At 37.7% G+C, this 25,761-nt stretch overlaps 1 protein-coding gene across 1 annotated transcript in view; it reads right to left on the bottom strand.

The window, feature by feature from the left end:
- The window catches only part of ADAM7 (ADAM metallopeptidase domain 7), a 61,360-nt gene extending 60,150 nt beyond the window's left edge, over positions 1-1,210 (bottom strand). Inside the window, exon 1 of the mRNA XM_003272881.3 lies at positions 1,052-1,210. Within this exon, the coding sequence (XP_003272929.2) occupies positions 1,052-1,103 (52 nt within the window). The 5' untranslated portion in view covers positions 1,104-1,210. The remainder of the gene's footprint in view (positions 1-1,051) is intronic.
- Positions 1,211-25,761: the final 24,551 nt, after the last annotated feature.

The following is a 25,761-nucleotide window of genomic DNA, read 5'->3' as shown; positions in this document are numbered from 1 at the left end:
TTATTTATTTATTTATTTATTTATTATTTTTTTTTTTTTTTTTTGAGACAGAGTCTTGCTCTGTCACCCAGGCTGGAGTGCAGTGGCGTGATCTCGGCTCACTGCAACCTCCGCCTGCCCGGTTCAAGCGATTCTTCCACCTCAGCCTCCAAAGTAGCTGGGATTACAACTACACACCACCATGCCTGGCTAATTTTTGTATTTTTAGTAGAGACGGGGTTTCACCATGTTGGCCAGGCTAGTCTCAAACTCCTGACCTCAGGTGATCCACCCACTTCAGCCTCCCAAAGTGTGGGATTATAGGCGTGAGCCACCGTGTCCGGCCTGCAGTTGTCATTGTATTATCTTCATGCCAACCTCTGGATTTTGTCTGCTGTCAAAACCTGCACTGTTGGCCTGTTTGAATGTAAATTACTGAATTTGGTCTTCCAGGGTTGTTTGTATTTAAAGTCTTACCTTTCATAGTTAAGTATAAGGCCTGTTAAAGAATTTTGGGTAGCCCTGAATCAGTGCTAACCATAAATCTTCTATTCATGTCCTATCACCTTGATAGTCATCTGTGAGGTGAGCCCTGCTTAATTAAGGTGTGGTACTTAAAGAACAATAAAGAGAAGAGGGCATGGGCTTTTTGGAATATGCTCTGATTTGAATCAAGGCTTTACCAATTTATCGTGTGGCCAGCAGTATCATATTTAATTTCTCTGATCCGTAAATAGTCTCATTTTCCTTATCTGTAAAGTAGAGATATTAATTTCAAATTTTAAACACTTTAACATACAAAGCAGCTAATGGCCAGCACAGTGCCTGCCATGCTGCAGGTGTGCAGTACTTGTCCACTCCTTTCTCCTCCTCACTGTGGGTCAGAGCGTTCAAGAGTGATATGGCATTACACAGATGCATGGACTCTCATGATTAGCTATAATCTAGTCGAAGCTCTCAGAAAAATCATCAATGTTTATTGTTTTTATCACTTACAATTTAAAGTTTGTGACTAAAGAGACACAACCTCATAGTATAATAAGAAAGTCCTGATAAAAAGAGCAAGACATACCTTTAACCTGAGGAATGAGTAAAATCATCAAGAATATACACCCGGGAAGCATTCTGAGTGATTCTGGTACAGGCGAGCACAAGTGCTTGAGAAAAGGAGTCCACCTTTCTTCCTCCTCGCTTCCACTGCAGTGATGAAGCACCTCACAGATAGGTGGGCAGTTTTGATCCAGAACAAGGAAGTGTTCCTTGAGGGAGTTACACAACTTGCTAGGTGCTTGAGGCTAAAACCTGGAGGTTGAACATCATGTTCTAATTAAAGACAACTACCGAGGTGGTGGTGGTGAAGGTTGGCTGGACATAGATTCCTACCTCATGTCTAATATAAATTTGATTCCAGATATCTGAAAACTTCAAAAGTGGAAAAAAATCAAGAATGTCTTAGGAAAAAAATGTTGAAAAGTATTTATATATGCTTTGGTTGAAGACAGTTAAATTCTTTCTATTCAGAGTATGCCATATAAAAACTAAAAGGAACATTTGTTAAATGAGAAATATTGAAAATTTATATGGCATAAATCACATATTAAAATTAAAATATCCAGACTACAGAAATGTATGCAATAAATAAAAGGTGGGAGTAAGTGTCCATATAATATAGAACCCTTTCAAATCAATAGAAAAAAGAATACTAATGAACAAATGCGCAAAGGGCCTGGACAATTCTGTCTGTATGTCTGTGTTCTCTTGTTACGTTAGTAGAGTTATCCCATGGCCAATAGAATCCTTTTATCTTCATTTGGGATTCTATTTCTCGCCTGCACCTATATCTCTCTAATATTTCCACAAACTGAACCAATCCATGTCAATTGGAAGCTTCCTTTTGATATTTAGACCCTCTGCTCCAAGGATAACCTTTTCTACAAGGAAACATAAGGGGAAAAATACATCTGATATTAACATTCATCCATTGTGATTGAAAAACAGAATTGTTCTCATACAATTCACTTGCTCCCAGTTAGCAGCCATGTATAGCAACATTATAAAATATAATCCCCACTTTGCAGGTGGGGAAATTGACACTGATATTTACAAATTGGGAAAATATAAGCAGACTTGGAAGGGAGGCAAAGAAATCAGAGTCCCTTGGCTTAAAATGGGGGTACCATTTTAAGTCAAGTCAAAAGTCTCTCCTTTTTGAAAAATTCTCTCTATTCTATATCTCATATACCCTTACTATCACTTTTTTTCCCATTTCCTTTACAGCTAAATTTCTTACACAGTATTATCTGGACTTCTTGCAATTTTCTTACCTCCAACTTATCCTACCACATCCCAGTTCCAGCATCTGCCTTTATTATTCTACTGAAATGGCCAATATCTCCAGTGATTTTACCATTTCTATATCCAAGAGATATTTTGTGTCCTCATCTTATTTGCCCTCTTAACAATTTTTAGCACTGTTGACCACATCCTTCCCTTTTAAATATACTATTTAGCTCCCTTGCCACAATAGCCTTCTTAACTTCTTCCTGGTTCAGTGGCAACTTGTAGGCATATCCTCTTTGACGTAGCATTTAAATTTTTGAGTTCCTTGAGGTATTTATTCAATACCCTCTTTTCCTCCAATTATGCTTGTTCCAAAGCCATCTCATCTTCAGTTATGGTTTAATTATTGTTATGCTAGCCTCACATTTTATATTTCTAGCCATTTGGGCAACAGATCTTTACAGCGAAGTTTCTACTTGATGTCTTCATTGGGAAGGATCAAAGACCTTGTAAATTCAATATGTACAAGACTTAAAATACATTTCCCCCCAATTTGTTCTCTGTCTTGGCCAGCAGTGCCTCATACTTTTAGCATTGCAATTTTGAAAGTCAGTATCATCATTGACATCCCTTATAATCAGTCCACCACTAAGTTTTTTTTTTTTTTTTTTTTTTTTGCCTCCATTCTAGTCCAAGACATTCTTTGGTTACATTGCAACAAGTGTGATTATTTATTTATTTTTTATTTCTGAGATGCAGTGTCGCTCTGTCACCTAGGCTGGATTGCAGTGGTGCAATCTCGGCTCACTGCAACCTCTGCCTCCTGGGTTTAAGCAATTCTCCTGTCTCAGCTTTCTGAGTAGCTGAGACTACAAGTGTGTGCCACCATGCTGAGCTAATTTTTGTATTTTTAGTAAAGATAGGGTTTCACCATGTTGGCCAGGCTGGTCTCAAACTCCTGACCTCAAGTGATCCACCTGCCTCAGCCTCCCAAAATGCTGGGATTACAGGTATGAGTCACTATGCATGGCCACAAGTGTGGTATTTTTAATAGGTAAACCTGGCCATGTCATGTTCCTGTTAAAAAAAAAAATGCTTTAATAGTTTTTCACTGGTGTCAGACAAAAGACTCACTTGACTTAAATTGCCTGACACTTATTAACTCTGTGGCTTTGGTTAAGGTATGAAACGTTTCTATACTTCTGTTTTCTCATCTATAAAATGGGCATAATAATATAAATCTGATAGCGGTGATATGAAGATTAAATGAATCCGTACTCACAAGCCATCTTTCCTTCCCTAGTTAATTCACTCCCCACTTCTCTTAATTATTGTATACCCTTTTTTCTTTCCCTAAATCTCTAAATCTCCTCTTCATCACTCTCATCTGACCATCTTGCTTTTCTGTCTCACTGGCAAAAAATAAACCATCATAGGAACTCTCACTTTCTCTCATTATCACATCTACCTTACAATGTGTGCCCATATAGACTCCTTCTTTCCTGTTTTTATGCATGCACTGTTCATGCTTCTAGTGTCTATTCTCCATTAATATGCAGGATTCTATTCCTTCCTGTCCCCTCAATGTCATCACTCCAGCAATTGTTCCCCATCTCTACTATCATCTCTCTCTCTCTCTCTCTCTCTCTCTATATATATATATATATACATATGATCATTTTTTTCTTCTTTTACATCATTCTCCTTTCAAACAGCTACCACCCATTCTTGGATTCTAACAGTAAAATTTCTAAAAAAATAAAAAGTCTACAGTTTGTTTCCAGTTCCTTTCTCCTTATCTGTTCTTGAGATTAGTCCTGTTAGACTTTTTACCCTTTGCTCAACAAGGCGACGTTCAAATGATCTGTACCTTGCTTAATTCAGTGGTCAATTTTCAATCCACACTCACTGGATCCTTTAGCAGCATTGGACATAGTGGATTATTTTCATTTTTTGAAAGGAATTGAGTCCCTGGTGCACCATGGATTTCCTCCGTGCTTATTCACTGCATCTTCTTAGTCTCCTTTGTTGGTCCTCTTTCTCTCCCCAGTGTGTAAACGCTATAGATTCCCATGGCTTCATTTTTGAGAGTTTCCTCTTCTCTGTATATTCATGAGGTGGTTCCCATTCGATCTTTTGATCTTCAATATTATCTATAATATGATGGCTGCCAAATTTATTTATCTAACCTGATCTTTACTGAATTTCAGACTCATAGAAGCAACTCTCTTTTCAACATCTTCACTTGAAAGACTAATGGATTTCTCAAACACGAGTACAAAGCCGGATTCTTGCTCTCCCCCTCCAAACTTGGTGTTTCCACAGTCTTTCCCATCTTAGGATATTGCAACTCCATTCTTTCAGTTACTCAGGAGTCATCCTTGATTCGTCTCTTTTCTTCACACTTTGCATCCCATCCTTTAGCAAATCCAGTTGCCACTATCCTGAAAAGGCATCAAGGCTCTGACCATATCTCACCACATTTACTGCTATTTTGCTGATTCTTAGATAATTTAGACATTATCATCTCTAGCTTAGTTTATTGAAGCTAAACTCTTAATTAGTCTTAACTGTTTTTCTTTTGGTCCCTCACAATGTATTATCCACCCATCACCTACAATGGTCTCATTAACATGCATCACTTTATGTGATTCCTCCTGTCCAAACTTTTCAATAACTTCCATTTTCAGAGTATTAGGCAAAGTTCTGATAGCCTCCAGGATCTACATGATGTAGCCTGATGTTCTCTGGCTTCATATCTTACTACTCTCCCCCTCCCTACCCTGAGCCTATTGCCAAGTGTCCTTGGCATCTATTGAGCATGCCAAGCACATTCTGCTTCAAGGGTCTTTGCTCGGTGTTCCTTCTTCCTGGAATGTAACCCTCTCAGTCACACATCGATGCTTTTCTCTCCTTTCAGGTCTCTATTAAAACACATCATTCTGTGAATCTTCTGTAAGCACCCTATGCAAAATAGACCTGCCCATTCCCACCCTGGCACCTCTAAGCCCTTTTGTGCCTTGTATTAGTCACCATCTAAAATGCTATACATTTACTTGTTTGTTTACTTATTTTTCATAGGCTGACTCCTCTCCTTAAAATGTAGCTCTGTGAGGATAAAAATTGTGTCTGCTTTGTTTACCACCGTATCTTTATTGCCTAGAACAGTAGATTGGCAATAGATTTTTGTTGAATGTATAATATAATATATTTGCAAACTTGGAAAGATACCTGGTACATAGCAAACACTCAATAAAAGTAAACTATGGGCCTTTTCCTCTTGGAAGTCCCCTCTCTCTCACTAGAGAGAGAGAGCTGTATTCCTTTCTCTTTCTCTTGCCTTTGAAACCTCTGCTTCAAAAAAAAAAGAGTGTAAAGTATGATTATTTTAGCTTCTAATGATGAGGAGGTTGTAGAATATTGTAAATAAAAGTACACACTAAGAACCACACCATCTGGGTTCAATTTCTAGAACTTACACTTACACTTCCTACCTATAAACCTTGGACAATATCTGATCTCTCTGTGCTTCAGTTTTTTCATTTCCCAAAATGAGAATAGCAACGTTATCTAACTTGTAGCAATTGTGAGGATTCAATGAAGTGATTTATGTAAATCGCTGAAAAGCAATGCCTCCCATATGTCAATAGATAGATAAGTGTTGATTTTCTAAGAGCTATAAAAATGTCGATTTTTGGTATAATTACCTTTATTGATCCAATTGTATCTGCTACTATTTTTTCTCTCTTCTGCTCTCCGAGCTCCAGGTTTTCTGGCTTTCCCTCTTTACTCCAATATACAATGCTTCCTCCCATTAAAGGACCTCTAGACATATTTACCTCTTTACCTGTAGTCCTGTCCTCTCCTCCTTGTGGTCAAATTAATTTCTCCTTTTTCAGTTCTCAGTTCAAGGGTCACTATGTCAAGAAAGTCTTCCCCAACGCTTAAGTCTAGGCCACATCTCTTTGTGAAACAAGGTTCTTTTACTTCCGAAAATTTATATTGGTGTGTCCTACACTTATTACTCTAAATATCTGAATATTTGTCTCCTCCAGAAAACCAAAGCTCCATAAAGTAAAAAGTGCAGTTACTTTGCTTGCTCTAGTACCACAAACCTAACAAGGTCTTTCTTATAGACATTGCATTCAACATAAATTTGTTAAATGAATTACAAATTAATTTGCAAAATAATTATTTTCAGATTAGATCCTTACATATTTTATTTCCAGAAATTTTGAACCTGTCCTTGAAACAGCTTTAACCCAAATTATCATCTTTACTGGTAGAATTTCTAATACTCTTTCGGGTCAACAGAAGAGATAGTTGAAGGCCAATGGGCCTAACTGAGTGTATCTGACCCTTCACCAAACATTCACGCATCAAGTGGAAATTGTCAGCTTTATTCACAGTGACAATTGAAAAGAACATTTTATGTTGGGTGATGGGAAATAGGTTGAACTTGCCTCTATTACAGTCAAGATTGTGGAAAATGAAATAAACCAATTGTAAAAATACTAATCATGGAATCTGAGTTATTTATAGTGTCATATTAAAAGATAAGACTTTAAGGCATTTGTCTGATATCTTTAAGCAACTTATGGTTAAGCCAACTTTCTAGTGAATCTGAAACATTACATACGGCATTATGTATGGTTACCCCAGGTGAAACAACCAAGAACGTTAGGGAAATTCACAGAAAAGTTTTTGTAATTTATTCAAACAACATAATAAGTGGAAAGCAGAGATGAAAAGAAAATTTCTGCCTAGCTCTGTGTTATTTTTATTATACACTGAGGCCTCTCTTTTCTTTATGTGGGAGAGGAGAAGCTTTATTCCTCTCACAATCACTCTATGATCAATTTTTTCCAATTTGAGGAATATGAGCCCTCAGTTCTAATCTCTACCAGGTCATTGGTATGGGATAGGAAAAAAAAATGAAGATTTTATTACTAGCCCATAATGGATTCTCATCTCAGATCACAGCTTTCTATATTTAAATTAATGATATTATTAAAGTATACAAAGCATTTTTAAAAAAAACAATGAACCCTGAAGCATTTCAATATCAAAGGAACTCTGTGGAGTCCAAATGCCAAACAAAAGCAGATTTTAGAGAAGATTAAACAAGTATGAGAATGCGCTGTTCTCTTCTTATTTCTCTGCTGCAAATTAGTGAAGCAACCTCTCACAGCAGGTGCCCCGATTGAGTCCCATCTAGGTTTCCTTGAGTTTTGAGGTCGTAGATTCTTGCATTCATTCCTTATTGCCACTGGCATCAGCTCTTTACAAAACAGTCAACCAGGAGTACTTGTCTTGGAAGCCTCACAGCTTTGCACACAGCTTGCCTTTTTCTCCTTTTGATTGCTCTCACAACCCACATACTCCTTCAGGCTTGCCCTCCTAAGTCTCCTTCTCTCTCTAGTTCCCTCATTCCCACTCCCACTCCCAGCTAGCAACTTGGAGAGCAATCTCATCAACCTTCCTAACTACTTAAAAGAGTGAATTCACAATAATGGAGGCCTGGGAAGAATGGCAGTTGATAAAGAATATATTCTGAGTCGGAAATGGAAAGGTGCCTACTTTGTGGACCCCAAATTCTTACCCTTATGCCACCTTTGTAAAAGAAACATGAAGAAAAGCTGCAATACATTCAAGTGAATGGAGAGACTGAAGAGAATGAATAAAAGTATCTTACTTAAATTATAATTGTAATGGCAAAAAAAAGGTTCATATAGAATTACTGGAATAAAAATCAGCATTTTCTATCTGACTTTACAATAAATATCATCATAAAGTACTCCAAAGACACATTATTCCAGGAGAATTTGTAATTTTCTTCATAGATTCAGAAGCTCTTTTCAGCTCAGTAATTATGTTTAAGTATTCTGAAAAGAATACCAAATTCTAAATCAGAAGCCCTGTGTTCTTCTCTAATTCAGTGAACTTCAGCAAGTCACTTATTTCTGGGGGCCCCTGCACCTTATTTATAAATTGGAATAGTTATGTTTGATCCCCTAGATTGTTTTAACAACAAAATGCTATGTTTCTATCACTATATTGTTCAAATGTTTCCATCTCTTTACTGATCTTTTTCTTCTTTTAGACCTTCTTCATTGTAAGTATAGATTTTAACTTATCATAATAATAAAAAATTGGGGTCATTTTATCACTATCTTATTTTCCATTTCCAACCACAAATTTATCAATTTATATATAGTAAATGTCAAATAATAAATGCAACAAGAGTCAAAAAATTTAACTCACTCTGCTGCCCAAACGGTCAAGGTTATTCCTAGGGAGTGGCAGGCCCAGAGTGAACAGAGTGTATAACAATTTCACCTCTTAATTGTGGTAATCCTATTATTTAGCTAGTGACATTGAACAAACTCTTTGATATTTCCATTAATGATCTTGTTTAAGGTACACAGTGATCCTAGCATTCTATACAGGATCACTGTGTACATTAAACAAGATAATTAATGAATAGTTCATAACACATGTATAACTCTCAATTTTGTGAAAGTGTTGATGTTTTTCTTACTTTCAATCTGACTGTTTCATAACAGCTTTAATAATTTCACTAAGTTCAGTAAGGTCAAAATGGTTTAAATAACACAGGCTTAAAGCCAAGTGGTGACAGGGTATAAAAGGCAGTATAATTAGATTTTTTTCCCTGTTGAATAACTGGGCCCAAGGTGATGGCATTCATGCTTTTATTCATAAGTTTCAGCTTCTTCCAAAACTGAGTCACAGCTTCGCCTCACTCCTCAATCCTCCAATGGCTCTTCCTTCATCTCTAATAGCTAATGACCTTGCTTCTAATTTACTGAAAAAAAGAGACAATCAGAAAATCATTTCTACCAACCGCCACTACCACATCTACCCACCCGTCTGTGCTCAGATCCTCTGTCTTACAGTTACTGAGAATGAATGGGCCATGCTTCTATTAAAGGCTGATACATCCACTTCTGCACTAGACTCTCACTCTTCTTCCCTATAAAAGGACATCATGGCAGTATGAAAGGAAAATCTTGGGGCCCCAAAATACGAATCTAAGGGAAAAGTCAAACTGGGAACTGCTCAGGACAAACCTGCCTTCCATTCTATTCAAAGTCATCCCTCTGCTCATTGAGACAGATGCATATTCTGATTGCCTCCTTTGAAAAGGCTTATCAGAAATGCAAAGAATGCAAACATTTTTCTCTTACCTACCTGTGATCTGGAAGTCCCCTCCCTGCTTCGAGTTGTCCCCGCCTTTCTGGATGGAACCAATATACTTCTTACATATATTTATTGATGTCTTACGTCTCCCTAAAATGTATAAAACCAAGCTGTGCCCCAACCACCTTGGGCACATATCTGCAGGACCTTCTGAGGCTGTGTCATGGGTGCGTGCCCTTAACTTTGGCAAATAAACCTCCTGAAATGATCGAGACTTGTCTCATCATTTTTCTCAATTGACAGCCGCAACTCACCCCCTCTTGCATTCTTTTCCATCTCTGTCCCGGAGCATTTCCACGAGCATATAAACAAGTTGCAATTTCCTTCATCTTTAAAAACTTACGGTAACTCTCTTGATCTCACATCTCCATCCAGCTACCTACAGTTTTCTGATCTCTTTATAACAAAATCCCCTCCAAGAGTTATCTATAATCATTGTCACTAGTTCTTCTCATCATTCGCTTTTTAGGCCACCCCACAGGTTTTTGCCCTCATTGCTCTGCTGAAACTACTCATCAAAGTCACCAAGAATCCCCAGATTTTACATTCGATGGTCTGTTCTCAGCAGTCCTGACTTCATTTGACCTCTCATTCATGTTTGATTTGTTATTGATCATCTGCTGTTTGGACATACTTTCTTTATGTGACTTTCAGCTCAGGTTTTCTTTCTCGTTAGCTGCTCGCTTTCTCCCCATGCTCCAGAAACTTAAACATGGGAAGAGCCCCAAAGCTCATTCCTTTTGCTTATTCTCCTTTCTGTCTACACTTATTCTTTTGGAGAATCTCAATAAATTCCATGTCTTTCAAACTATAGCTGTGTGGTTGTCAAATGCATAGAACCCAGAAATATTTCCTTGACTTGATTTATCTATTTATCATCTTCATTTTGGTCTCTAGTAGGCATTTCAACTTTAATATATACAAAAACCAATGTCGTGATGTTCGTCTCCCAAGTTCCTTCTCCATATGTCATTCTCACCTCAGTAAATGGCAATGCTGTCAATAAAGCTACTCAAGCCAAAGATGCTGAAGGCACCATTGACACCTTGCTTCCTCTCACACCTCACACGTAATCTGTCAGGAAATCCTGTTGTCTCATCCTCCAGGATACACTCCGAATCTAACCATTTCTCGTCTGCACTGCCATCACTCAGCTAATCCATAATCATCTCTCAGTGGGATTTCTGCAACAGCCTCTTTATTGGCAGTGTCATCGCTTTTGTCCTTGCTTCTCTACCATAATTCCTTTTAAAATGGACACAATACTATGTCATTCTTTGTTGGAAATCCTCCAGTACCTTCCCACCCCACTGTGAGTAGGTGAGTAGAAGCTAAATTCCTTGCAATGATCTCCAAGTCCCCACTTGCTCTGGGGCCTTGTTGTTCATGGACCTTGTCCCTTACCCATCCCCTGCTCACCTTCTCTGCCCTTCTTGCTGTATGTAACATGCTGTGTTCTTGCTGTAAAATGCCAGCATGTTGTCATCCCAGGGCTCCTTCCTCCTGGCTCTATCCCTCACCTCTTTTAGTCCTTTCTTTAAATGTCGCCTTGGCAGTAAGACCTTCCCACTTTTCAGAAAATATCAGCACTTTCCACTCTATTTTAGATTTCACTCCCCCAACACACACGCATCTAAACATGCATTCCCCTCACCACTTGGTGTCTTATCATAGCAGTTCTTAGCACCTGCTCAATGAAGACTTTATTTGTGTATTTCTTCATCTATCCCTCTGTACTAGAATGCAACATAGAATTTCATCTGTTGTTCAGTGCTACATCCTTAATGTCTAGAATAGTCCCTCACATATAGTAGCCTCTCAATAAATACTTTTAGTGTGAATTGACCGTTTTAAGTATATTGTCCTTATATTACATTTTCTCGCATTTCTTACAATAGCTTACATTTTCTTTCCAAGAACTGAGTGTTATTAATAAATAACCAAGATTCCAGGTTCTTCTGGCTTTCTGAAGAGAATTTCCTATTCTCATGAATGCTCAAGTATTAGGAGACATAGGTTATCATGCCCAGTCACTGTTTGGAAAATGTTTTAAAATCATCAACTAAGAAAGAGTAGAGATGTTACTTCTGGCCAACGATCACTTGGTTGGTTGGCCTGCTCAGTGCTTGGTGTTCCTGCTTCTTTTATTGGCATGCCTGTGTGAATTCTCCCATGCAGCTGTCTTTGCTTTCATCTTCCTACAGATTTTGCTGAAAGATAGTTTTCAAGGTTGACTGAACAACTCTCAGAGCACCTGTAAAGCCTTTTGCAGCTTAATCATATTTTTGATTCCATGTCACCTTTCTCCTCCAATTTGACAATATGATAAATCATCCTGCGGCATGAGGGTCTCCCTGCCCCATGCCCATCACTTTCCCCAAACCCACACATGTAATATCACATTCTCCAGGAAACCTCTGTTACCCCTCCCTGTCTCCTAACACTCTGCCTCCCTCTGCTCTACAGTCTCCCTGTTGGTGTGTGAGGGTCTTTGAGTGAGTCTTTGATCTTTTCTTTCCTCGTTATTGTGGACTAGTTGTAGTGAGGTGTGAGGTATTCAGTTAGTTTGTTTAGACCTTAATAAAGTGATAAATCTTAATTTGCAAGTCCTCTGCCTATTCCTGCTTCTGAACATTTGCAATTCTGGGAATCATAGGTCACATTCTCATATTATTTTCTACAATATGTGTACGCTCTTTGAAGACAGAAACCACGGCTAACATTCACGTGTCTTCCACAGGGTCTGAAAACACCAGATCGTGCACATTGTTGGGACTCAGCAACTAGTGGTTTAAGAAGTTAATTGATTTATCATAACTTTATTGCCACACTCAGTTTATAGAATAGTTTATAAATATTATAGATTTGGTGTGACTGAAAAACCATTACCACTGCATCCTCTATTTTCCTAAAAATATGTACTGCTCTGGGTCTCTACAGTTAGCCCAAGGCTGCCGAAAAGCTCCAGAGTTATCTGGAATCAAGAGCTATTCGTGAGCCATCGAATACCAGAGCCAAGGCCATAGTGATAGTTGTAACAACCTGAATATCTATAATTGTTTTGTTCTGTTTTGTTTTGTTGTCTTGAAAAGAGAAATGAATGTGATAGCATCTCTACAGTCTGCTCATTCAAACTCTGTAAGATTGCTTTCACCCACAGTTGTTCCTTTGGGCACAGCTTGATCTCTGTGTGCCTGTACCAGCAGGTCTCCATTAATCATGGGTCAGAGGCTGAGTGTGGCCCTCAAATTTGTGCCAGAAGCTCCCTGCTGCTAAGACTGTCCCCTGGCAAGAGAAAGTAAAGGAGGGTATATTCTGGCACCCAGAATGCCCTCCTTTGGTCAGAAAGCGTGCACTTGAGGTATGTTTGAATTTAACCCCTCTAGCTAATGATGAAATACAGCTGATATCCTGAGCATTCACTCTGTCAGTCTCAGTCATTTTAACAATATATGTTAGTAATTGTTTTAGCCATTTTACTGATGAGAAAACTGAGGCTCAAGAGAAAAATTCACCTGCTCTAGGAAAACCAGCAAATGGGGGAGCTTTGTCCTAGCCCAAGTCTCTTAGACAATTAATTTACTGGGTTTCCACTATTCTAGCTCTCACTTCTGTGCATCACAGAGAAACGCTTTATCAATGATAGTCTTTAGAAAAACGTTTTTGCTTCTCAAGGTAACCACCACCTGCACAAGGTTTGAAATTAAGGAAACCAGTCTCTTCCATTTTCAAATTCTAACCGCAAATGATGTAAAGGTCAAGGCCATATTTGGAGCCTCTGCCTTGTTCTGTGCCTTGTTGGTGGTGCTGCTGCCTGCTCATGCCAATGGTTGTCCTCAGATAGAAATCTAAGAATTTTTGAATTTTCTTTCATCAAAGTTTCTTCCTTAAGAAAACCATGCTCATTTATCCCTAATTGTTAAGGAGAATTCACAAAAAAGCTATTCTCACTCTCTCCGTATGAAGTCAGGAGGTAGGCTTTTGTTTTCTTTGTTCTCTTTTGTTTCTTTTGCTCTATTTTGTTTGTTGTTATGGTTTAAGGCCCTCCAGTATTGGCTTCCACCATATTCCTTGCTGGACTTTCTCTGTTGCTTCGCCTGAGTAATATATGCTTGTAGCAATTGAATACTCTTCTAAGAAGATTTAAAAAAAAAAAAAAAAAAAAAAAACAACTGCGATGGCTCACACCTGTAATGTCGGCACTTTGGGAGGCCAAGGCAGGGGAATCACAAGGTCAAGAGAGTGAGACCATCCTGGCCAGCATGGTGAAACTCTGTCTCTACTAAAAATACAAAAATTAGCTGGGCGTGATGGTGCACGTCTGTAGTCCCAGCTACTCGGGAGGCTGAGGCAGGAGAATCACTTGAACCCGAAAGGCGGAGGTTGCAGTGAGCTGAGATTGCACCACTGCATCCCAGCCTGGACAGAGGGAGACTCCATCTCAAAAAAAAAAAAAAAAAAAGAAGATTAAAAAAAAAGTTAGATGTTAATGGGAAGATGAGATTTGCCCACAAGTACTCTCTAATACAGTGTTGTTATGAATTGAAATGAAAATGCTTGAAAACAATATAGATGAAGTCAATGCACATATAAACTCTGACACATTCCTAGAACTGGGTGCTCAATGGAGATGTGTTTAGCAATGGAATCGGTTAATGGGTTTGGGGAAGAGGAAAGGCAGTGCATGAGATTAAGGCTAATCAGGAATGGTGGAGATGGATCATGAAGCGGTCAGTTTGCTAGGGTAAAAAGATAATTCATCCTGATGGCAATAACTGCTAAAGATTTTAAATACAGACATAAAATTGTTCGACCTGTTTTTTTTTTTTTTTTTGAATTATAAGGATATCTGGAATAACGGATTGGAATGGGGAAAGAAGAAAATGGTTTTTATTGTGCCAGATTTGATCTTAATTTAGTTTTTCTCACACTGATATATTTTATTCTTATACTTCAGGCTCAGTGATTTTATTCCTGGAGTTTTCTTTTGCTGGAGAAAGGGTACTCAAACTGTATTTAATGCAGGATATTAAATGTGATGATTTTCAAGGCATTTTGAAAGATTTTCTTAGTAATTTGAAAGACTGCTGCATGATTTTCTCCAAAATTAAGAAATAAAATGACAGCCATTGCATTTCTTAAGGGGAAAGGATACTGCAATATGTGGAACACAGCAAGTTTTATAAATAAAGTTTTATTGGAACATAGCCATGTCTACTTGTCTGTGGCTGCTTTCATGATACAATAGCAACATTGTTGCAAGAGAAACCGTATGGCCTGTGAGATCTAAAATATGTACATACTATCTGGCCTTTACAGAAAATGTATATCAACCTCTGGCTTAAGCGATTTTTTTTTATGTTAGTGTTATTTTCCATTTTTTTGTAAGCATTTTCAATTTGCGGAGATTTTTGAATCACTCAAGATAAAAATATTCAATAGTATTTATTTAGGGTGACCAGATTCTGGGCCAGGTTTTGGCCCACCAAAAAAAGTAATGCTGAGTAGATTAAACTCCAAGGAAATAAACATGGAGCATAAATAAATCATATTCCTTCTAAAATAGATTTTCTACCAATTATACAACTGCAGTTATAACTCACTATTATATTACAAGAAGGCAGGTGGAGAGAAGGAGGAATCATTTTCTTAAGGATGTACCTCTGGCTTGAAGTATCTGTTGTCCTCAGAGGTTTACTGCATTACATTTTGCTGGCAAGAGCTCTTAAGAAGAACTGAAATGGAAATTAGAAGAACGAAGATGTATAGAAGGCCTCTCAAACAGTAAAAGTAACAGAGCACTGCACATGTACATTCAGATACGTGCATGTGCAAACACATAAACACACGTAAATAGAAGAGCAAGAAAAGACAAAGCAAGAAACAAAGATAATTTGTTTGACCTACTGTGTAATTTAATGATATATTTTGTTTTAGAAAAAGCCAAGTTTGTCTCTTTAATATCCAACCTCATAACAAAGCTTCTGGGAATTATTTACCTAGACATTGGAGCACCCCTCTTTGTTGAAATCTTTGTTTAGCGTGTGTAAAGGACTGTGTCAGTACATGTGACACAAAAGAATGTAGGCCCCAAAAAGTGGACTTAAAGAAAGGTGCTCATGTGTCCTGGGCTACCGGTTTAGGTCAGGGAGATAATGGTGCAGTAGAAAATCAGCAGAGCTGTGACATTACATCTGAGATTGAACAAAGAGAAAAAACATTTCTATTATTGATAGTTACTAATATTACCTTCCATTTGCTGAATGCTTACTGTGTCTCACACATACTGCTAAGCAATCTCTATGAAACCTTCCAAAGATGGCAAAACATAACCATGCTTTATCCAGGGCTTGCCTATCCTGTGTGCTCATCTTTAAAATGGGAGGATGGGGTGCTAATTTTATAGATAAGTAAACTAATTCTCCTTTTTAAATTCACACAGATAGTAAGTGGCAGAATAAGGATTCCTGAGTCTATGTCCTAAAAATCCAATTGTTTTTCAGGATTTCACACTAACTCTATTAAAAGTAAATAACTTTAAAAAAAAAATACCAAGTGTCTATTTCTTGCCAAGACTTATGATTCAGAGCAGTTAGAAGGTCTCATTTAGGTAATAGGAAAATAGAGTGGTAACTGGCAATATATACTTCTGAAGAAACATGAACTTAATCAGCACTAGGAATCAATATGTGTCCTAAATATACCTTTTTCTAAAATTAGCTTTAAATCCATTAAGGTTGTTAGATATTGAAGTTCTTTTCTAGCTCTAAAATGCTCTTTTTCTAATAATGAAATGTGACTTCAACCGCATGCCCTGAGAAAAAGCACTTTATCTGAAGAGTAAAATTACCGAGAGGACATTTTAGGTCAATAAAATGAATGTTTCCTCCTAATTTACAACAAACTATTTTGATTATCTAATTCTGTGAAGCTTATTTTAATTTCCCAGATGAAAGTAAAACAGAAACATAAAACAATATAGTCACCTTTTTTAGTAAAAATAATGAATTTATTTTTTTCATTTGTTTTCTGCATGTGTACATGCGCAGGCCCACATGTGAATGTGTTTTACCCTATGGGGAGAATTAATTAACTAGAAAACTAGTTGATCTATGGGATTTACTAGAAAAGAGAATTTTAAGAACTTTACCTGGTGCTACTTTAACCTATTTTTCTTGTAAATATAGGTTTTATGATCTTACTTTTATATTTCGGTGGAATATGGAGAAAATGTTTTTATGTTTCTATGGATTAGATAGATTTTAGATATAAAAACTTTCTAAAAGTCTTTACACAATTTACACCTTTAGTGTTGGAAATGATGTAATAATGAAATACATAGCATAGCAAATTGTAAAAACTAACACTGACCATTTAAAACAGAGGTGAAAAAACTGAATAGAAAAATTGGACATGTGAAAAAGTATACTACAGAGACAGATTATGGTGGGAACAGAAGTAGTTCCTAAGAACTGACTGACTTTTATGATCATTAACTATATTTTGAAGTCTTGCATAATAATGAATACCTGCTTTTTTTTCTCTTAGGGCATAGCTTTTGGAAAGCACATTCACATTCGTTTTCTATATGGCTGTGTTCTTTCTGAAATTTTTCTGTGAATTGATGTGCACCAGTGTTGGCATTTCCTATTGAACTTTCCTACCTTCTCTGCCATGCTTCTATGTTGTTTCGTGAAATGGACTTTCACATATCCTCATATACAGACCACAAATTTGGTGGAAACAATACTGGTGATTGACTAGCAACACTGTTGGGTAAGTGTTTGAGATTATGATCAGCACCACTTTATGCTAATAAATATTTAAAATCTACATCAAATGGGAAATTCCTTAAGAGATTCAAGTTATTAAATTAAACAAGATATAGAAAATCTGAAGAGATTTAGCCACCAGAAAAATGGAATTTGTAGTTTTAAACCTTCCCACAATGCAAACTCAAGACCCAGATAACTTCCTTGGTGAAATTCCTGCCAGTATCTTAAGAATTCTACATGTACTCTTCTAAAATTTTGAGCATGAAGGAAAATGTTCACAATTACATTTTGAGATCAGAGTTAACCTATTGCCAAAACCATCCAAAAACATTTTTTAAAAATGGTTGGCTTATCTCTTATGAAGAGAGCAAGAAAATAGTTAAAAATATAAATAAATGAAATATAGTAATATATGAATGAATAATATGATCAGGTGGAGCTTACCCTAGAAATACAAATTTGGAACAACATTCAAAAATTAACCCGTACATTTCATCATTAAGAAAGAGAAACTGATACAGGAGCTAGAAATAAATTATTTAGGCATATAGGAAGGGTAAGAGTTCTTGGTAAGATTTTCCTTTTAATAAAAAGCAGCCCTCAAATAATATCTTCTTTTTTTTATACTTAAGTTCTGGGGTACGTGTGCAGGACATGCAGGTTTGTTTCACAGGTACACACGTGCCATGGTGGTTTGCTGCACCCATCAACCTGTCATCTACATTAGGTATTTCTCCTAATGCTATCCCTCCCCCAGGCCCACACCCCACCACAGGCCCCCGTGTGTGATGCTGAGAATGATAGTTTCTAGTTTCATGCATATCCCTGTAAAGAACATAAACTCATTCTTTTTTATGGCTGCATAGTATTCCATGGTGTATATGTGCCACATTTTCTTTATCCAGTCTATCATTCATGGGCATTTGGGTTGGTTCCAAGTCTTTGCTATTGTGAACAGTGCGGCAGTAAACATATGTGTGCATGTGTCTTTATAGTAGAATGATTTATAATCCTTTGGGTATATAACCACTAATGAGACTGTTGGGTCAAATGGTATTTCTAGTTCTAGATCCTTGAGGAATCGCCACACTATCTTCCACAATGGTTGAACTAATTTACACTCCCACCAACAGTGTAAAAGCGATCCTATTTCTCTACATCCTCTCCAGCATCTGTTGTTTCCTGACTTTTTAATGACAGCCATTATAACTGGCATGAGATAGTATCTCATTGTGGTTTTTATTTGCATTTCTCTAATGACCAGTGATGATGAGCTTTTTTTCATATGTTTGTTGGCCACATAAATGTCTTCTTTTGAGAAGTGTCTGTTCACATCCTTCACCCACTTTTTGATGGCGTTCTTTGTTTTTTTCTTGTAAATGTGTTTAAGTTCTTCGTAGATTCTGGATGTTAACCCTTTGTCAGATGTATAGATTGCAAAAATGTTCTCCCATTCTGTAGGTTGCCTGTTCACTCTGATGATAGTTTCTTCTGCTGTGCACAAGTTCTTTAGTTTAATTAGATCCCATTTGTCAATGTTGGCTTCTGTTGCCATTGCTTTTGGTGTTTTAGTCATGAAGTCTTTGCCCATGCCTATGTCCTGAATGGTACTGCCTAGGTTTTCTTCTAGGGTTTTTATGGTTTTAGGTCTTACGTTTAAGTCTTTAATCCATCTTGAGTTAATTTTTGTATAAGGTGTAAGAAAGGGATCCTGTTTCAGCTTTCTGCATATGGCTAGCCAGTTTTCCCAACACCATTTATAAAACAGGGAATCCTTTCCCCGTTACTTGTTTTTGTCAGGTTTGTCAAAGATCAGATGGTTGTAGATGTGTGGTATTATTGCTGAGGCCAAAAACCAAACCGTGTCTTCTCCTCCAAATAATTTCTTTTCTAACAAACAGCAGCCTGTAAAATTGAGCTGTAGATATAAATAAGCAAGCTGGAAGCCTGTATAGGTGAATGCCGGCAACTGTGCCAATAGGAAAAGACTACCTAGGGGCAGGCATGTTCAAAATGGAGGTTCCCTCTTCGGTTTTCTTTGTTGCCACGTGTACAGTAAAAAGACAGGCAGGCTGGGTGCGGTGGCTCACGCCTGTAATCCCAGCACTTTGGGAGGCCCAGGCTGGTGGATCATCTGAGGTGAGGAGTTCGAGACCAGCGTGGCCTATGTGGTGAAACCCTGTCTCTACTAAAAATACAAAAATTGGCTGGGCGTGGTGGCAAGCACCTGTAATCCCAGCTACTAGGGAGGCTGAGGCAGGAGAATCGATTCAACCTGGGAGGCTGAGGTTGCAGTGAATCAAGATCACACCACCATATTCCAGCCTGGGCCAAAGCAGGAGACACTGCAGAGAAAAAAAAAAAAAAAAAAAAAAGGGCAGGCAACATGGTAACAGCCAGGTAGAGACCCCATCTTCATAATAAAAGATTAGGGTAGGACCGTCAGCTTCTTTGTGCTATGTGAATGGCACACCTGACCCAACCAATCTTTTGGGCTCTATGTAAATCAGACACTGCCTCCTGAAGCCCATCTATAAAACCCCATGCATTTCACCACAGAACCAGAAGACGCACTCAAGAACCCCTTTCTCTCTGTAAGAGAGAGAGCTCTTCTCTTTCTTTTGCCTACTAAACCTCTGCTCTTAAATTCACTTCTTTTGTGTTCACATCCTCGATTTCCCCGGTGTGAGCAGATGAATTTTGGGTATTTATCCCAGACAGCAATGCCGCTTCAAAATCATATGACTTACTATAACAATAAAATCCTTTGATAAAGCTCTAAACCCATTGATGATAAAAGTTCTCAGGAAACTAGAAATGGAGGAGAAATTTCTCAACCTAGTAAGGTGCATCTCCATAAAACCTACAGTTAAAATCACACTTCATAGCAATGTTGCTCAACTGGGAGCGACTTTTGCCCCTATGGAACTTTTGACAATGTTTGGAGACAGGTTTGCTTGCCACAGTTAGGGTGGAGGATGATGTTCCACTTGTGTTTAGTGAGTAGAAGCCTGAAGTGCTGCAAAATATCCTATAATACACAAGACAGCCCCTTGCACAATGAAGAATTATCTAGCTCCATATGTCTACCTCCTCCATATGAGATTGAGAAAGCTTGCTTTATCGTGAATGAGTGAATGTTTCCCCCATAAGATCAAATACAAGACAAGGATATTCATTCTCAACAATTCTACTAAATATTTTTCTAGAGTACCTAATATTGTGATACAATAAGAAAAAGAATAAAAGGTGTACTCATTAGTACACCTTTAGTGAAAATCTCTTTATTTGCAGACAGCATGATATTGTATGTAGAAAATCCTAAAGATTCTAAAAAAAAGCCATTGAAACTAATAAATTAGTTCAACAAGGCCAAAACATCCAAAACATTGACATACAGATCAATGGAACAGAATAAGGAGGACAGAAATGGACTCTCATGTCTATGCTCACTAATTATTTTTGCAAATGTACAAAGGTAATTCAATGAGGGAAGGATACTTTTTTCAATTAACGGTGCTAGAATTACTGGACATAGGAATGGAAAAGATGAACATTAAACCACATCTATCATCATGCATAAAAATTAGCTGGAAATGCATCATAAATCTAATGTAAGAGCTAAAACAATACAATTCTGGAAGAAAATATAAGAGAAAATCTTAGCAACCAAAGAGATGCAAAGATTTCTTAGTACAGAGAAAATAAGACACAAAAGAAAAAAATTATTTAGACTTCATCAAAAACTTCTTGGAAAGACAACATTAAGAAAATGAACAGGAAAAAACAATAGCCTGGGAATATTTGTGTAGTGTGTCTATCTAACAAAGAACTTGTATTGGGAATATGTAAAGAACTGCAATCATTCAATAATAGGACAAATAACTCATTAAAGACAAGCAAATGATTGCAACACATTTGTGCCAATAAGCATTCAAAACTGCGCTCAATGACATTAGTCATCAAGGAAATGAAAGTTAAAATTACAATGAGATAACATTATATATACAGTTGAATGACTAAAATTTGAAAAAACTGACAATACTAACCGTTGTTGAAAATGTAAAGCAACTTGAATTCTCACATATGGCTGTCGGGGATGTAAAGTGACATCATTCTAGAAAACATTTTGTCAGTTTCTTATAAAGTTAAATATATATTGCCATATGGCCTAGAAATTTTACTCTTGGTATTTACTCTGAGAAATGAAAATATATGCCCACACAAAGACTTGTACACAAATGTTCATTACAGTTATATTCATAATAGCCAAAAACTGGAAACTCCCTAACTACCCATGAACAGTTAAAAGATGATTTCTTAAAAAATCATTAAAAATGATTTTTAAAAAATGATTCCGGTACAATTAAATAATGTGGCAGCTTTAATATATATGCACAGATCCTTTGTCAAATTGTTTGGGTCTTCCCTTAAATCTACACTGACCGTGATAATGTACTTAAAAGCAACATAACCCAACCAAAGTGACACTACGTAACCTCCACGAGTAGGTCAGAAAAAGCCAAATGGCTTCTGCCTGGAATCCTGACCTACCATGCAATGATTCTCACTATTCTGAGACCGTGAAGCTGTGAGAAGACGACATACAAGTGTTCCAGTCCATACATGCCTTTGAGGTCTCTACCAGTAATTAGCATCAATCCTTAGGCACGTGAGTGAGAACACCCCCATTACACTAGCACCCAAGCATTTATTCACCCTTAGTCTGCCTATATTCCCAGCTGAGGCCCTACATATCACAGAGCTGTCGTTATTGTGGCCTGATGAAAGTCTGACCTACGGGATCAATGAACATGCTAAAATGATTGTTCCCTGCCACTGAGTTTGAGGTGACTAGTTATGCAGCAATAGTAACTGGAACAATAAATGAACCTGTTAAACGTTACGCTGAGTGAAGGATGCTGGGCACAAAACATGCATTCGGGATGATTCCCTTTGCTTGATGCTAGAAAAGACAAACTTAATTTATAGTGATAGCGGATCAATGATTGCCTGGGACCCAGGGTGAAGTTGGGGCCAACAAGGAAGGGGCATAAAGGAATGGGTAATGGAAATGCTTTATATTATGATTGTAGAAACTGTTACATTTGTTAAAATTCATTGAACTGTGCCCTTAAAGTAAGTGCATTTTATTGTATATAAATTATACCTTAATAAAGTCATATCTCCAAAAAGGAGATATAAGGCAAACGTACATAGGTAGCTAGAAACTAGAAAAAAGTGCTACCTACCTGCCCATAGGTTGGTTAGATGCCTGCAAATATTAGTCCAAACTATCAGTCTCTAAATGGCTCACCACCACATCCTCAGGGAAAAAGCCAGCAATGGGGAGGTAGAGACACAGGTTTGGGGCTGTTTAGAATGTTTCAATGAAAAATGCTACCTGCTTAATACTGGACTTTAAACAATTTGCTTAATACTGGACTTTAAACGGTCAGAAAAAAAAAAAAAAACTTATTTGCTCATCATACCCCAAAAGTTTTCATCTAGCAATGTTTCTTTCTTTTCCATAGAAAAGGCCTGCTTTTGAGAAGAGGGTAAGTTCTTTGTTTCTGACAGCAGGTGTCACAATTGCCTAATAAAAGAGAAGCAAGCTGCAAGATTTCCTAATGCAAAAAAGCAAGCCACAGAACACCTAAAAATACAGACTCATTCAGTTAGTATTATTAACATATTACGAAGGCTGTGGTAATGAGTGCATTTCCTCCATTCACAGATATCATGCTGGAATAGACATGGAATAGACAGCATCTATTTCATCATACTTTTTGAGGGGAAAAAGGGGAACACTACCTTATAAAGTGTATGTGGTTCTATGTGTGTATGTATATGTACAAAAAATCTACATACATATACACTACAAGCAGTATCCAAATTTCATATATGTTAAAATGTGAAAGCACTTGAAATATGGTAACCAACCACATGCTATTTGGAAGGTACCCAGTGAGTCACACATCCCTGCCAATGCTTTCCATTTTGCCAGGTGTGTCTCTGCCCAGTTCTGCTTTCTTTGCACAGAGGCTAACTCTGGAAGGTGCCATTGCCCATGCTGGTCAATGACTCATGACAACAATGGAGGATTTTGAGGCAGCGGGCCCTGAATGGTAAAGGATGGTGGTAGGCACGGTGCCATTTGCTGATGGATACAGGAGGTGGTACTCTTTCTTTCAACTTTAACGTTTTTAGAGTAATTAGCAGGGAAATAAATAATTCTCTCTGCTCTTTGTAATCGGAGCCTATAATAGATGCCTATTGTCCTGATCTAGGGCCATAGAGGAAACTCAAAAAACGCAGAGAAAACACAACCACTAACAATCTCTAGCTGGTGATAGTTGCCCAGCAGGCCATGAGAAAGTTCATTTCCCAGCATTTAACCCATTTTTTTTTTTTTTTTTGAGTTGGAGTCTTGCTCAACTGTTGACCAAGCTGGAGTGCAGTACTGTGATCTTGGCTCACTGCAACCTCTGCCTTCCGGGTTCAAGTGATTCATCTGCCTTAGCCCCCCGAGTAGCTAGGATTACAGGCCCCCACCACCACACCCGGCTAATTTTTGTATTTTTAGTAGAAACAGGGTTTCACCATGTTAGCCAGACTGATCTTGAACTTCTGACCTCGTGGTCTGCCCACATCAGCCTCCCGAAGTGCTGAGATTACAGGCATGAGCCACTGCACCTGACCTCAGCCAAAGTTTTTATCTTCCTGTGCTCACATGCTTAAAGAGGACTTTACTATTGAGTACTGTCTGGATTTTTCTTTCCTTTAAAAAAGTAATTTAGTATTGAGTTTTTCATGTCTCTGCTCTCAACCCAGGGCCTTCCATTTTAGCTAAGATTATTACATCTGTTTTGGTGAATATTCTTTTGTAGTATGAGGTCTGTATCTACTGTGTCAAAAAAATGTCCTCAGAGTAGCTGAGCTGTAAAATTCCCAGATACAAATCCATCTTCTTCAAATTGATTATTTCTTCTGTATCTCTCTTTAACCCACAGGGGGAAGAGTAGTACCCTAAATAATCAAATGAATAAATAAATAATATTAAAGTTAAAAAGTATTAATCTTTTAAACGCTCAGTTAGCAAAGGACATGATATTGCCCTGCACCGCCACGTAGATATAGCCCCCTCCAGGGTAAAAGCTGAAAGATTCATTTGCTAAATTGAATTCCTGTGCTAAAACTGTTGTCTAAGAAAATATAAATGATGCCTCTGACTTGGAGGATGAAGAAGAGAGAATGACATTCAGGTCAACAACCGGGTGCAGGGAGGAAGCTATTGAGTGTGGGACCAGAAGGCCATCACATGGCAGGATTAGGGGAGAGCTTCAGAATACAGAACAGGACACATGTGTAGGTCAGATCTAATCGGGCTAATTGATAACTGAGCTGGCTGCACAATGGAATAGTCATCGGTGTCTAAATAATGTGACAAGTCAATGGAGAGCCCTGGATTTACAATCCTGTAGACAAGGTATATTAAGAAAAAGCAATGTCAGAATTCAGAACCTACATGAAAGCTACTAGAATAAGTTAGTTTATCAAGGTTACCAGATCAATATACAAATCAATAGAACAGAATAGAGAGGCCAAGAATTTGTTCTCACATATATTCTTAATGACTTTTTTATTTTACAAATGTAGCAAGGCAATGCAATAAAAACAGGATACATTATTTTCCAGTAAATGGTGCTAGACCAGCTCACCATATATATGGAATAAATGAACATTGGACCTTACCTGACACCATATATGAAATGTAATTTGAAATACATCATATAACTGAATATAAAATCTAAAAGAATTTAAGTTATGAAAGAAAACATAAAAGAAATTCTTATCAACCAAGAGGGAAAAAAGATATGTTAGTACTGAGTAAATATACAGCATAAAATAGAAAAGATAAATTGGATTTCAACAAAATTGAACATTTTTAACCTTGAAAAGATGACATTAAGAAAATGAAAAGGCAAGCCCCAGCCTGGGAGGAAATGCTCTATCTACATACATATATGTGACATATCTCGAATATTTGAAAAATGTATATAAGACAAAGAACTTGTGCCTGGAATTCTAATCCGCAAAAATGACAGTAGGTAGGTAGTCATGATCCAAGAGATTTATCTAAATATGGGAAATGAGGCAAGCCTGCAGTTGCAAGTAGAACCATCAAGGAGAAAGCAAAGGAACAGGCCATCCCGCATCTGTGGCTTGAGGCTGAGGTTACGGAGAAGGGAGGGAGATTGTGTAGAAGATGTGCTAGGCCACTCTTTTGTGTTGCTGTAAAGAAATATCTGAGACTGGGTAATCCATAAAGAAAAGAGGTATAATTGGATCATGGTTCTTCAGGCTGTACAGGAAGCATGGTGCTAGCATCTGCTTGGCTTCTGGGGAGGCCTCAGGAAGCTTACAATCATGACAGAAGTTGAAGGAGGAACAGGCATCTCATATAACAAGAGAGGGAGCAAGACAGAGGGAAGAGGAGGTGCCC

This window comes from Nomascus leucogenys, chromosome 8 (assembly GCF_006542625.1).
Source record: "Nomascus leucogenys isolate Asia chromosome 8, Asia_NLE_v1, whole genome shotgun sequence".
Classification (NCBI taxonomy): Eukaryota; Metazoa; Chordata; class Mammalia; order Primates; family Hylobatidae; genus Nomascus; species Nomascus leucogenys.
Note: the sequence above shows the minus strand (reverse complement) of the source record. Positions and strands in the feature narration are given on the sequence as shown.